Source organism: Coregonus lavaretus (genome assembly GCF_964263955.1).
Source record: "Coregonus lavaretus genome assembly, chromosome: 28".
Taxonomy (NCBI): Eukaryota; Metazoa; Chordata; class Actinopteri; order Salmoniformes; family Salmonidae; genus Coregonus; species Coregonus lavaretus.
In genome coordinates, this window is record NC_140015.1 from 14833598 (window position 1) to 14849324 (window position 15727).

Consider the following 15727-nt stretch of genomic DNA (forward strand, 5'->3'; position numbering starts at 1 on the left):
AATAACTGTTCGTCGGGAGCTTCATGAAATGGGTTTTCATGGCCGAGCAGCCGCAAACAAGCCTAAGATCACCATGCGCAAAGCCAAGCGTCGGCTGGGTTGGTGTAAAGCTCGCCGCCATTGGACTCTGAAGCAGTGGAAACGCGTTCTCTGGAGTGATGAATCATGCTTCACCATCTGGCAGTCCGACAGAAGAAATCTGGGTTTGACGGATGCCAGGAGAACGCTACCTGCCCAAATGCATAGTGCCAACTGTAGAGTTTGGTGGAGGAGGAACAATGGTCTGGGGCTGTTTTTAATGGTTTGGGTTAGGCCCCTTAGTTCCAGTGAAGGGAAATCTTAACACTACAGCATACAATGACATTCTAGATGATTCTGTGCTTCCAACTTCGTGGCAACAGTTTGGGGAAGGCCCCTTCCTGTTTCAGCATGACAATGCCCCCATGCACAAAGCAAGGTCCATGGTTTGTCGAGGTTGGTGTGGAAGGACTTGACTGGCCTGCACAGAGCCCTGACCTCAACCCCATCAAACACCTTTGGGATGAATTGGAATGCCGATTGCGAGCCATGCCTAATCACCCAACATCAGTGCCCGACCTCACTAATGCTCTTGTGGATGAATGGAAGCAAGTCCCCACAGCAATGTTCCAACATCTAGTGGAATGCCTTCCCAGAAGAGTGGAGGCTGTTATCGCAGCAAAAGGGGACCAACTCTATATTAATGGCCATGATTTTGGAATGAGATGTTTGACGAGCAGGTGTCAACATACTTTTGGTCATGTAGTGTATGTTATAGCAATCTGTCAGTCGACACCATTGGTTGATGCATGTCATGTCTAAGCAGGGGAACGTGACCCATATGATATACAGTGCCTATAGAAAGTCTACACCCTCCTTGGATTTCTTCACATTTTATTGTATTACAAAGTGGGATTCAAATGGATTGAATTCTTATTTTTTTGCGATCTCCATAAAATACTCAGTCAAAGTGGAAGAAAAATTCTACCATTTTTAAAGATGAATGAAAAATAAAAAACAAATCTACATTTTAGATAGGTATTCACCACCCTTAGTCTTTGGCAGCGATTACAGTTTTGAGTCTTGGTTAAGTCTCATAAGAGCTTTGCACACATGTATTGTGCAATATTTTCCCATTATATTTGCCCAAACTCTGTCAAGGTGTTGGGGATCATGGCTAGATTATCAAGCAGATTTTAAATCAACTGTAACTTGGCCACTCAGGAACATTCACCATCTTCTTGGTAAGCAACTCCAGTGTAAATCTGGCTTTGTGTTGTAGGTTATTGTCCTGCTGAACGGTGAATTCCTCTCCTAGTGTCTGGTGTAAAGCAGACTGAAGCAGCTTCCCCTCTAGGATTTTGCCTGTGCTTAGTTCCACCCCATTTATTTTCATCCTGAAAAACTATTTTGTATGATTTGTTACGAATTACAATTTGTATGATATTTGACGAATTGCAGTTCGTCACTATGTTACGAATTTGCTAAATGGATATGTTATGAATTGTTGTGGCTAATGTTAGCTAGGTGGCTAACAGCTAGGCTAGGGTTTAAGGTTAGGTTAAATGGTTAATGTTAGGGGAAGGTTTAGATAACATGCTAAGTAATTGCAAAGTAGCTCAAAAGTAGTTGCTAATTAGCTAAAATGGCCCGTGATGAGATTCAAATGTGCAAAGGTTGCTAGCCGTTCGCGTTACACAACCACCCTCCTTTCGTGTTCGCCGTAACCTATTTTATGTAACCTTACCAAACGTAACATATCGTACTAATTTGAGTGTCCCGGATTTACATTTACTATGTTAGTCTGAGACCAGTATGCTGTAGCTGTTTTAAAAATCACAAATGGCCTCATGGTGACATCCCTAAGCAGTTTCCTTCCTGTCCTGCAGCTCAATTCAGAAGGACAACTGCATCTTTGATGTGTCTGGGTGATTTAATACATAATCCACAGCATAATTATTAATTTGACCATGCTTAAAGATATATGAAATGTCTGATTTGTTATTGTTACCCATCTACAGTTTACTGCCCTTCTTTATGAGGCTTTCGAAAAGCTCCCTGGTCTTTTTCGTTGAATTTGTGCTTGAAATTCAATACTTGCCTGAATGACCTTACAGATGTACTGTCATGATTTAACTGGATATGAACCCAAATGCAGACAACTACACCGAGCCAGAGAAGGTTTAACAGGTTTATTTACAAGGTTCAATTGTCCAGGTTTCCAAAAATAGGGGAAGAGCAAGTCCAGGTTTACAGGGAGGGTAACAGATCCAGGTTCTGAGCAGGAGTGGTACCGTAACGTCCTAGTGTCCGTGGTGAGTCCAAAAGGGAGGTCCGGTAGTGGAAAGCAGGATGGTGGTGGCAGGAGTGAAGCGGAGGCAGGAGTCAGGTTCCAATAATCTGTGGCACAGGAGAAAAGTAAATAGAACAGGCCAAAAAACACAAAGCGCGAAAACAAGCAGGTTGAGTCAACAGCGAGACTAACATGGTCGTCTTGACTATGATCTGACGATGAGTGGCAAGTTTGACCGGGTCTTAAAGGCTGAGGTGATTATGGTGAATGAGCTGCAGCTGGAACCCTGACTCCCGCACACCAGACTTCACTCCTGCAATCAAGAACAGACAGAGGGGAGGGGGAGAGCAGAGAGAGAGCTACCTAGCAGCAGTAGGCCTAACATGTACAGTGGGGGAAAAAAGTATTTAGTCAGCCACCAATTGTGCAAGTTCTCCCACTTAAAAAGATGAGAGAGGCCTGTAATTTTCATCATAGGCACACGTCAACTATGACAGACAAATTAAGATTTTTTTTCCAGAAAATCACATTGTAGGATTTTTAATGAATTTATTTGCAAATTATGGTGGAAAATAAGTATTTGGTCACCTACAAACAAGCAAGATTTCTGGCTCTCACAGACCTGTAACTTCTTCTTTAAGAGGCTCCTCTGTCCTCCACTCGTTACCTGTATTAATGGCACCTGTTTGAACTTGTTATCAGTATAAAAGACACCTGTCCACAACCTCAAACAGTCACACTCCAAACTCCACTATGGCCAAGACCAAAGAGCTGTCAAAGGACACCAAAAACAAAATTGTAGACCTGCACCAGGCTGGGAAGACTGAATCTGCAATAGGTAAGCAGCTTGGTTTGAAGAAATCAACTGTGGGAGCAATTATTAGGAAATGGAAGACATACAAGACTACTGATAATCTCCCTCGATCTGGGGCTCCACGCAAGATCTCACCCCGTGGGGTCAAAATGATCACAAGCTGACCTGCAGAGAGCTGGGACCAAAGTAACAAAGCCTACCATCAGTAACACACTACGCCGCCAGGGACTCAAATCCTGCAGTGCCAGATGTGTCCCCCTGCTTAAGCCAGTACATGTCCAGGCCCGTCTGAAGTTTGCTAGAGTGCATTTGGATGATCCAGAAGAGGATTGGGAGAATGTCATATGGTCAGATGAAACCAAAATATAACTTTTTGGTAAAAACTCAACTCGTCGTGTTTGGAGGACAAAGAATGCTGAGTTGCATCCAAAGAACACCATACCTACTGTGAAGCATGGGGGTGGAAACATCATGCTTTGGGGCTGTTTTTCTGCAAAGGGACCAGGACGACTGATCCGTGTAAAGGAAAGAATGAATGGGGCCATGTATCGTGAGATATTGAGTGAAAACCTCCTTCCATCAGCAAGGGCATTGAAGATGAAACGTGGCTGGGTCTTTCAGCATGACAATGATCCCAAACATACCGCCCGGGCAACGGAGGAGTGGCTTCGTAAGAAGCATTTCAAGGTCCTGGAGTGGCCTAGCCAGTCTCCAGATCTCAACCCCATAGAAAATCTTTGGAGGGAGTTGAAAGTCTGTGTTGCCCAGCGACAGCCCCAAAACATCACTGCTCTAGAGATCTGCATGGAGGAATGGGCCAAAATACCAGCAACAGTGTGTGAAAACCTTGTGAAGACTTACAGAAAACGTTTGACCGGTGTCATTGCCAACAAAGGGTATATAACAAAGTATTGAGAAACTTTTGTTATTGACCAAATACTTATTTTCCACCATAATTTGCAAATAAATTCATTAAAAATCCTACAATGTGATTTTCTGGAGAGAAAAAATCTCATTTTGTCTGTCATAGTTGACGTGTACCTATGATGAAAATTACAGGCCTCTCATCTTTTTAAGTGGGAGAACTTGCACAATTGGTGGCTGACTAAATACTTTTTTCCCCACTGTATGTATGGGAGACAGAGGAAGGGGTAGTCATTCAAAAATAATGTCAACCCCTGTTATTTCACACAGAGTGTGGGTCCATATAGGTTTTGATTTTTTAAGCCACATTTTACTTTAAACTAATTTAGGCTTGCCTATACAAAGGGGGTGAATACTTATGCAAGTACTATATTTTAGTTATTTCATTTTGTAACAATTTGTAGAATTTTATTTTCACTGACATTATGGAGTATTTTGTGTAGTTAAATGACAAATAATTACAATTAAATAAATGTCAATCCCACTTTGGCATAAGCAGGTCGCGTTCCCCTGCTCAGACGTTGCATGCACCAACCAATGGTTTCGTGCCACATCATCGACTGTGTCATCGACTGACAGATTGCTATAACATATGATGTGGTTAGCTGATATGTAAAATACCTATTCAGGCGTTGTAAAATTTGGCATGTGTCAGCAATGCCTGGGCTGAGGAATGCGCTCTGTGTTTTGGGTTTGTCCTAACTCTAACTGCTGTCAGGCTTTGTGGGAGATGCTGAATCATCCCTCTGCACTGGTATGGCATTTGTTTATTTATTTATGTTCACAAATGTGATGGTCACAAATCTGACAAATGAGAGGAACAGGCTCATGATGTACATAGACTGAATTATTGCAAAAATATTAATTCTCACTTCCTGAATCAAGCTTCAAAAGCAAATCAACCCACTTCTTTTGCAAATCTGATTCTAAACTTCAGATATTTTTGAGCCTTCCAATGAAGTCTATGCAGACTGCAAATTACTTATACAGGTGGTCATAAACGTGTTATAGGTAGTACTTTTAAATGTATACTGTATCTCACAAGCTGCCAAACTCTCAAAACAGAAGTGGGGTAACAGTCATCTCAAGTTTGAAAGCAAAACTTATTTGAACCTATACTATTACTATTTGTATAATCATATAAAAATCTACAAATGTTCACATTATTTTGATCTTTCTCCATCTTGTAAACAGCAATAAGAATAACTATCAACAATACATACATGTTAGGAATTCATCTAAAAGTAATCATAAGGCATATGGACCGATATAACATTTAAAGTGGATTTGGAAATGATACAATGGTACATCAAATGACAAAGAGAACAATAGTCTTTGTGATGTTATTTACATTTCATAATACTTTATAACATTGTTTCATCAAATATCAACCTGCTCAGCTACCATAGAATCTGGCCATCAGGATTTCCAATGTTGCAACTGAATATAGAAAATATGTCATTGGCTCTTGGTAGCTTCTTGACAGGACTTCTCAACCCATGTCAGTTGTAGCAGCTACTAAGGGTTGTAGCAGCTACTAAGGGTTGTAGCTGCTACTAAGGGTTGTAGCTGCTACTAAGGGTTGTAGCTGCTACTAAGGGTTGTAGCTGCTACTAAGGGTTGTAGCTGCTACTAAGGGTTGTAGCTGCTAGTAAAGGTTGTAGCTGCTACTAAGGGTTGTAGCTGCTACTAAGGGTTGTAGCTGCTACTAAGGGTTGTAGCTACATATGAGGACACCGAGGTACAGACCTCGCCTACATTTTTTTAGGAACAGTCGGGGTCTCAAATTACTGTTGAGAGTTAGAATAGTAGAATACACAAGGTGCAATTTCGAACTTGGTTGTGCATCAGCAGTTTCCCTCTTGTTATATGTCACTCACTGACGGTAACTCAATTAGCCCATGTCAGTTACATTTTTTTTGAAGATTGGTAAATTAGTCTAGCCAGCTATCTAAACATGTAGTAATCATGGCCAAATTTTTGTTGTTCTCCAAATAGTATTATAGAGTGTGGACCTCACTAAAACTCAGACCCTGGACCCTGTTGTGCTTGTGAAACGTGATGTTTTATCAATGTCTGGTTTTAGTTGAGGCCCGTGCAACCACAGGAGAAAAGAAACAGTATTTTGTACAACAGATTATATAGTAAGTAGCAGCAACAACAGACACAAATTAGGAAGTGAATCACACTTTGTCTCTTTGGGCAAATTTGGCATTTAGCAAATTATTTAAATGGTTATTAACTCACATTTGAATACTGAAGTTAAACAAAACCAAGTTCAACTATGCAAAATAAACAAACAAATTAAGCTAATTTCTAATAATTTCTGAGTAACTTGACATAAAGTAAATTGTTTTATTCATCAATTTGTCATACATTATTCCAACAAGCTCTGAAGAAGGTTATGTCCACTCATTTGCTCAGAGCGCTGTCTAGTGTTTACCGTCACAATTCAGTAGTGGATTTCTGAGTTAACAAAAAGTACCAACATCAATCAGATTTACATTTTTGTGTACAAAATATGTACACCTAAGAAACATAACAATGAAGTTTTCACAACCTCACATCCTGACTGGGATCCACACAGTGGAATGACAAACAAAAATATCACATTTCCTCATGACACTGAGCCGTTTATCATCCTTGTTGATGATGATGATCAGCAGGAAATGTGAATGAGGGGCTCCTCTTGGTTAATATTAGGTGATGACACGGTTTCTTGATGGCTCAGTTAAGTGTGATTCTCAGTGCCATTGTGGGCGAGCTTGGTTTTGTGCTCAACGTGAGGGCCCCTGGTGGAGTACTGTAACATCAGGAAGGGCTCCTTGGTCTCACCCTCTCCCACAATGCTCTCCTCATCTTCAGACTGGCCAATCCGCTGCAGGAGCAGGTAGCACCAACATCCGCAGATGAGAACACTGAGGGCAGCAACAGCAATGAGGATCACTACGATTGTCACCACCCCAGTAGTGGGGCTGTGGTCTGTGATGTACATGTTGCGACAGGAAGGTGACTCAGAGCATTGTCACAGAACAGGAGACTTGACAAGGACAGCGTTGTATCATCCCTTGCTGACTCAGGTGTCTTACAGTTCTGCTTGGAATACCTGGGGGTCACAAAAAGCAAAGAATGTTGAATATTTAACATTTAAAAAAATAACGAAATAAACCCTGTTGTCAGTGCTTGTATCTGCACATCTGAATCTGTTTACTTTGTGTTTACAATTAATCTGCTGACTCAACCATAGACATATGTAATAGGACTGAACACAGAATCCTCTAACCTCCAAATCCATCAAAGAAGCAAAAGGCTTGAAATAATTTATTGATACAAAATTAAGTTGATAGCCTACCACCCTGTGGTAGGTAATCATATATTATCTATTGGCTATATTCTGCATAATAGCGTATGGAAATTGCCTGGAAATATACTGCAGGTAGCAATAATGAACTATGAACGGAACGCCTTTATGCCATCAATGCCAACGCATGTGATAACTGTGCACGCTGAATCATTGCACATTAATACGCATTTATGTATGTTCATACATGATACATCGGGTCCTAACGAGAATCAAGACGCACTAGCTGAGATTCCTTACCATTCCATTGAAACAGACGACGGGATCGCGTGTCTTCTTCATCAATGCGCTATGCAGCAACAGCCCTGCCTGTATCAATACATAAAATGCATGGCTCTTCCGAATGGAACCGATTTCATTCGTAAAAATGTCCAATACAGTGTAAGAACGCAATAACCGAATTTCAAGGCCCCTGTTTCAGTGCAGAAAATGAGATCATGTGACGCACAATATATCGAATCAAATTTTATTTGTGCTGTCAATCTCTATTTTAAAGCAAAAGTAGTAGCTAGATTATCTTCATTGACAACAAAAAGTAAATGTTTAAAATATATAAATATCACTTAATTTTTGTCTATGGACATCATTTTGAAAAGTTATAGTTATAGGAGCTCATAGATGTGCTACTGTGTTACCTTCTTGGTCTCATATCAGTCCTAGCTCAATGTCATGGAAATACCCGTAGACCCTCCAGACCCCAAAATATCACGTGATACATACAGGACGCTTGTTCCTGGAAGTTGCCTCGAGCTACTGTAAAGCAGCATTTTGTTTGGACTTCAAGAAGCAGGTTAATTAGCCAACTTTGCTATCGCTAGGTAAGGAAAAGCTAGTTAGCTTAAGTGTTTTTTTTCTTCTAAAAAGTATGTAGCTACAGTACACTGATGCCTTGAGCTCTTGTAAATATTAGTATTAGCTAGCAAGCCGTCATATTTTTGACAGCCATCGATGACGCCTCTCTCACTCAGTCTCGTCTTGACTAGTTAGCTAACCGAGTTGTAGCTATTTGCCTAGCTAGCAAGCCAGCTTGCTTGCTGATTAATTGTAGTAACCCGTGGGTCTATAGTCAGTAACCCGTGGGTCTATGGGCCCGTGGGTCTATAGTCAGCCTTTCACAGGTGCCACTGGCCACATATGTTTTGGCTAGCTTTCGAAGTTAGGGCTTGTTCTGACAAGTTTGTTTTGCTTTGTAGCTTAGCTAAATTAGTTTCCTAGCATAGTAGCTAGCTAGCTAAATTAGCTAGCAATAATCTAGCCAGACGCGAGTCTTGAGTTACATAACTAACTGTACCCTTTAATCCAACTACCTGACTAGCATAGTAATTATTAATAATGTTATCATGTTTCATGACTCTTGTATACCTGTTGTATAACGTTGGATTTAATAGAGCTATGTAATAGGATTAAGGTATTATTAGCAAACGTTACAGCCTGTAGTTACAGCTGTGACTGTAGCCATGTAGACCTGGCTATCTGATTGTAGTTTATTTACAAAATGTGCTAAGAAATTATGAATCTGTCGACTCCCAGTCATTGCAATATAAAGTTAAGTTATGATTTTCTCTTGGACCTTTTTTTTTTTTTAGCTGATTGATAACAAAGACATGGCAAGTGCACCTCCAGTGGAGACAGTTGGATTTGTGGGGCTCCCTCAGCCACCTTCCTATGAAGAATCAGTGGGTCCTCAGTACCAGGGGCCGGTGCTTCCTCCTGCCTACACCAAATCTGCACAGTATCCATACCCAACACAGCCGTATAGTCAAATATATCAACCAACGGCTCATGGTACTAGCAGTCCAATAGGTAAATAAAATCTTCATCACATTGCTTTCACTTTTCACTATGCTGTTCCCTCTTAGGTCGAACTCTCTAGACACACTTGGCTTGAGACAGCTCAAACTGGGCCATCCAAAATGTACTCTTTTGGTTTCAAATCATCTCAAGTAGCCTAATCCCTATTTTAAACTATTGGTTTGCTTTGCACTTTTAACACAATAGTCTTGGAATCTGATAGGTCTTGATGGATGTTAATAAACAGTGTCCTGTGCAAGGGACCAAGCTTATCTCTAGGAGGCTACGTAATTAACGTTAACTTTCAATTTCCTGTTTGGTGTTTAACATTCTTTGTTCCTCAGTGTCAGTTCAGACCATTTACGTCCAGCCGGGTGTGGTGTTTGGGGATCTTCCAGTGCAGACGCATTGCCCTGCATGTGCCCAAATGGTAATCACTCGGCTGGAGCACACCTCTGGAACAATGGCCTGGTTAACATGTGCTGGCCTGTTCATTTTCGGGTAAGATTCATTTATCAAGAGTCCCCCTGTATGGTTGTTCATAGTCCTGAAAAGTCCCATTTTGTATGGGCTGCATAATGCGTAATCTGATATTTTGTTTTTTTCTAGTTGCATCTATGGCTGTTGCCTGCTTCCTTTCTGTGTGGATGGTTTGAAGGATGTGACACATCGATGTCCCAACTGCAACAACGTCCTTGGAGAACACAAACGGCTTTGATTTTGCCGTTTGAAAAGAGTAGTCTCTCTATTGAGCATGCAACCTTGCAGCCTGTCTCTATCTTGAATTGTCTAATTACAAATACTGTCAGAGGCTAAATAATCATGTTAAACATGCATATTTTGATGATGGTCATCATGTAGTCTACATCAGAGGTACTCAATTCTTATGCTATGAGGTCCGGAGCTGCTGGTTCTGTTCTACCTGATAATTAATTGCACACCTGGTGTCCCAGGTCTAAATCAGTCCCTGATTAGAGGGGAACAATAAAAAAAATGCAGTGGAACTGGCTTTGAGGTCCAGAGTTGAGTTTGAGTGGTCTATATATTACCTTTATTAAGAGCTTTGTCCACTAGATAACTATCTAGATAATGTGTCAATATTGCACTTTCAAATGAAGGATTCTATTATATAATTGTATATATGCAGTCAGTTTGAATAGTAATGTGCACCCCATGTTGGTAGGGTAAGACTGGTTGATATTGTAACTACATTTTTATAGGATCTATATGTATCTTTTATAATCAAACTGCAACATGACTACCTGTTAAGACTACCTTTTTATAGTCTTATTGTGATGGTTACTGGTAAGTGGTAAGCAAGCTCATCGTACAAACTGCCCTAAGTAGATCCACTTGTTGTCTTAGGCCTAAATGCCTTTAGGTTGAACGAATGAATGGCTTTGTTGTAAGTTATGCAGTGGAAGAAGTATTATTTTAGGATGTTTTGATTGATTGAAATCCAGGCACCTTTGAGCAGTCCTTCAAAATAATATATTTTTTTAAGTCCATTGATTCACAAGGGTGTCATTGATTGTATAGGCCCTATTTGTTTATTTTCATTCATCACATACAATTGTGTGCTTCTGTAGAATTCACTTAATGGCATTTTTTCAAATGTGTATGTATGACATAAGCACAAATAAATGATCATTTTACCACACTGTTCATTCTTTATAATGTAAATTCTTTGTATTTTGTTTGAGTTTGTGCTTTTTTGCCCAGACTAGCACTTCTGACAGGTTTTTAGTGCATTATATGCATATATTATAGCCTAATAAACAGTGTTAGGCTATTATATATGCATATAAAGCACTTTCTATCATAAATGGTGTTGGGCACGTACTTCTATGCTGTGGTCCATTACCTTTGGCAATTAAATATCAGGCAGGCCAGAAATCACCCAGAACCAGCAGCAGTCTTTACATTTTGCAAAAGAAAAGAATGAATGAAAACACAAACAGGCATTGACAAGGATAACTACCACCCGAGCCACTGTCTGTTCACCCCGCTATCATCCAGAAGGCAAGGACAGTACAGGTGCATCAAAGCTGGGACCGAGAAACTGAAAAACAGCTTCTATCTCAAGGGCATCAGACTGTTAAACAGCCATCACTAGCACAGAGAGGCTGCTGCCTACATACAGACTTGAAAATCACTGGCCACTTTAATAAATGGAACACCAGTCACTTTAATAATGCCACTTTAATGTTTACATATCTTGCATTACCCATCTCATATGTATATACTGTATTCTATACTATCTATTGCATCTTAGACTATGCCACTCCCTTTAATGATAATGACATTGCTCATCCATATATTTATATATTCTTATTCCATTCCTTTACTTAGATTTGTGTGTTTTAGGTTTTTGTTGTAGAACTGTTAAGATATTACTTGCTAGATATTGATGTACTGTCGGAACTAGAAGCACAAGCATTTCACTACGCTCGCAATAACATCTGATAACCATGTGTATGTGACCAATACATTTGATTTGATTTTGATTTGATAGCAACATACTGCTGATGCTTCTACGTGAGCGTTTGCTGAAGGTCTTCCACCTCAAACTTCCACATTCTTCTGTGAATCGCAGCGCGTTCAGAGAGGTCTGCCATCTTCACCGCGCGCAGGACAGGTTCTGGAGAGAGGGCCTGGATCATCCCCATCACCATGACATAGTTACCTGGGTAAAATCAGGAAGTAACAAATCAAGTGTTTTGTGCAATTTTGTACATATTTTAGCTGCAGCTAAAAGGAAAATAAAGGTGCATCTCACCCTGAAGTAGGCATGGGTTGCCCTTAGGAATGTTGTTGACACCATTGACAACAAATGTCCCTGTCTCGTCCAAAAGAAGCACTGTGTTGTGATCCGACCGAACTTCCAGTATTGTCCCTTGCATCCAAACCACAGAGACTACAAGTGCAGTGTTTTTCCATTGTCCCAGTCTTTTTATATTACATTCGAGCTTGCCATTCAATCGATTCTCTTTTCCCTCTCGGAGTTGGCTGGAAATAACTTTGATAGGAGGACTTTTCTTATTTTCTCCTGAAATTAGCCCAGTGGAGTCCATGCCATCTGTGAGTGAAAACTTTCAAACGAGTTAGTTATAAAAAATATTTCGTGTTACCCTTAGACGTTATTGTGACCAATAACCCGGATGTTGATTTGAACGTTTTAAAATAAAATCCCCTCGGATTGGTTGCATACGTGGTGCTAACAATGGGTAGTATCGTGGTTTGTCAAGCTCCCGCCTATCCTTTCTTTGGATTGGTGGATACATTTAATTATTGTAATCCTGTTTTGAATATTCGATGAGGGTTGTTGACGTCAACCGCCTGTATTTATTGGAGAGAGACACTTTGCTAATAGCCTCATGCAATGAATATGCATAGCCATCTCGAGAAAACTCCCAATATAAAGTTTTTTTTCTCAAAGTTGCCGGGATGTCACGTGTCCTACTTATATCAGTACACTCGTAACAATTTAAGAAAGTCATATTCGATCAAATAAACCTCACGTAGCAAATAAACCATTATATTTTGTTGTTGAACAAATTCGACACTCATTGACCACCATGGGCGAAACAACGCCACCTGCTAGAGGGAGAATGAGTGTCCGCCGAGTTGAGCACCTCCTATTTTTTCCATGGTATTTTGACTTGTGTGACGGTGAACACAAGCTTTGTCGAACCCATTAGATTTCTTGATCCTGATTTACCCATGCAGTTTCTTAGGCCTATCACTATTTTGAACCATCAAATGAACAAAATAAAACCATGGTCCGTAAATAATAATGACATTGATGAGCAAATACTCATTAATAAATATTTACTCAGCAAATTGGATGTAGTCTATCACAGTGCCATCCGTTTTGTCACCAAAGCCCCATATACTACCCACCATTGTGACCTGTACGCTCTCGTTGGCTGGCCCTCACTACATATTCGTCGCCAAACCCACTGGCTCCAGGCCATCTATAAATCACTGCTAGGCAAAAACCCGCCTTATCTTAGCTCATTGGTCACCATAGCAACACCCACCCGTAGTATGCGCTCCAGCAGGTATACAGTGGGGAGAACAAGTATTTGATACACTGCCGATTTTGCAGGTTTTCCTACTTACAAAGCATGTAGAGGTCTGTAATTTTTATCAGAGGTACACTTCAACTGTGAGAGACGGAATCTAAAACAAAAATCCAGAAAATCACATTGTATGATTTTTAAGTAATTAATTAGCATTTTATTGCATGACATAAGTATTTGATCACCTACCAACCAGTAAGAATTCCGGCTCTCACAGACCTGTTAGTTTTTCTTTAAGAAGCCCTCCTGTTCTCCACTCATTACCTGTATTAACTGCACCTGTTTGAACTCGTTACCTGTATAAAAGACACCTGTCCACACACTCAATCAAACAGACTCCAACCTCTCCACAATGGCCAAGACCAGAGAGCTGTGTAAGGACATCAGGGATAAAATTGTAGACCTGCACAAGGCTGGGATGGGCTACAGGACAATAGGCAAGCAGCTTGGTGAGAAGGCAACAACTGTTGGCGCAATTATTAGAAAATGGAAGAAGTTCAAGATGACGGTCAATCACCCTCGGTCTGGGGCTCCATGCAAGATCTCACCTCGTGGGGCATCAATGATCATGAGGAAGGTGAAGGATCAGCCCAGAACTACACGGCAGGACCTGGTCAATGACCTGAAGAGAGCTGGGACCACAGTCTCAAAGAAAACCATTAGTAACACACTACGCTGTCATGGATTAAAATCCAGCAGTGCACGCAAGGTCCCCCTGCTCAAGCCAGCGCATGTCCAGGCCCGTCTGAAGTTTGCCAATGACCATCTGGATGATCCAGAGGAGGAATGGGAGAAGGTCATGTGGTCTGATGAGACAAAAATATAGATTTTTGGTCTAAACTCCACTCGCCGTGTTTGGAGGAAGAAGAAGGATGAGTACAACCCCAAGAACACCATCCCAACCGTGACGCATGGAGGTGGAAACATCATTCTTTGGGGATGCTTTTCTGCAAAGGGGACAGGACGACTGCACCGTGTTGAGGGGAGGATGGATGGGGCCTTGTATCGCGAGATCTTGGCCAACAACCTCCTTCCCTCAGTAAGAGCATTGAAGATGGGTCGTGGCTTGGTCTTCCAGCATGACAATGACCCGAAACACACAGCCAGGGCAACTAAGGAGTGGCTCCGTAAGAAGCATCTCAAGGTCCTGGAGTGGCCTAGCCAGTCTCCAGACCTGAACCCAATAGAACATCTTTGGAGGGAGCTGAAAGTCCGTATTGCCCAGCGACAGCCCCGAAACCTGAAGGATCTCGAGAAGGTCTGTATGGAGGAGTGGGCCAAAATCCCTGCTGCAGTGTGTGCAAATCTGGTCAAGACCTACAGGAAATGTATGATCTCTGTAATTGCAAACAAAGGTTTCTGTACCAAATATTAAGTTCTGCTTTTCTGATGTATCAAATACTTATGTCATGCAATAAAATGCAAATTAATTACTTAAAAATCATACAATGTGATTTTCTGGATTTTTTTTTTTTTTAGATTCCGTCTCTCACAGTTGAAGTGTACCTATGATAAAAATTACAGACCTCTACATGCTTTGTAAGTAGGAAAACCTGCAAAATCGGCAGTGTATCAAATACTTGTTCCCCCCACTGTATCTTACTGGTCATCCCCAAAGCCAACACCTCCTTTGGCTGCCATTCCTTCCAGTTCTCTGCTGCTAATGACTGGAACGAACTGCAAAAATCTCTGAAGCTGGAGACTCTTATCTCCCTCACTAACTTTAAGCGTCAGTTGTCAGAGCGCCTTACCGATCACTGCACCTGTACACAGCCCATCTGTAATTAGCCCACCCAACTACCTCATCCCCATATTGTTATTTATTTTGCTCATTTGCACCCCAGTATCTCTATTTGCATATCTTCTTCTGCACATCTATCACTCCAGTGTTAATACTAAAGTATAACCTATTTATTGCCTTACCTCCATAACTTACTACATTTGCACACACTGTATATATATTTTCTATTGTGTTATTGACTGTATGTTTTGTTTTATCCCATGTATAACTCTGTGTTGTTGTTGTTTTTATCGCACTGCTTTGCTTTATCTTGGCCAGGTCGCAGTTGTAAATGAGAACTTGTTCTCAACTGGCTTACCTGGTTAAATAAAGGTTAAATAAAAATAAAAATAAAAATAAACATAAAACTAGAAAATCAAATTGGACACTTTTTCATTTGATTTGAAGTCACACCTTTCTCCCTTTCTTTGAGAAAAGCATTTCTGCCAAGTTAAAGTGAAATGTGGCTGTTTTTCCAACCAGAGGCTCTTCTTAGTAAAACACACAACAGAACACCCTCATATTAATTTGTATTTCTTTCCCATCCCCAATATACAAAATGAAATAAACAAAAATCATTATAAACAAAAATGATTAAGTAGTTGATAAATAACCAAAAGTAGTGATATGAATATTAATGATTAACCAATAGAACATACAA

The 15727-nt window shown here is 40.6% G+C and overlaps 2 protein-coding genes across 2 annotated transcripts; one reads left to right on the forward strand and one right to left on the reverse strand.

Moving 5' to 3' along the window:
* Positions 1 to 6702: 6702 nt before the first annotated feature.
* LOC311103530 (stannin-like) lies at positions 6703 to 7132 on the reverse strand. The gene has a single exon (XM_084145105.1). The coding sequence runs from the start codon at positions 7042 to 7044 to the stop codon at positions 6781 to 6783; it is 264 nt and encodes an 87-aa protein (XP_084001231.1). The 5' UTR covers positions 7045 to 7132; the 3' UTR covers positions 6703 to 6780.
* A 989-nt stretch (positions 7133 to 8121) lies between these two features.
* Positions 8122 to 10864, forward strand: LOC311103529 (lipopolysaccharide-induced tumor necrosis factor-alpha factor homolog). Its single transcript, XM_084145104.1, has 4 exons — positions 8122 to 8228; positions 8997 to 9213; positions 9546 to 9702; positions 9811 to 10864. Exons 2-4 carry the CDS (start codon positions 9015 to 9017, stop codon positions 9917 to 9919), a joined length of 465 nt encoding a protein of 154 aa, XP_084001230.1. The 5' UTR covers positions 8122 to 8228; positions 8997 to 9014; the 3' UTR covers positions 9920 to 10864.
* The last annotated feature ends 4863 nt before the right edge of the window (positions 10865 to 15727 follow it).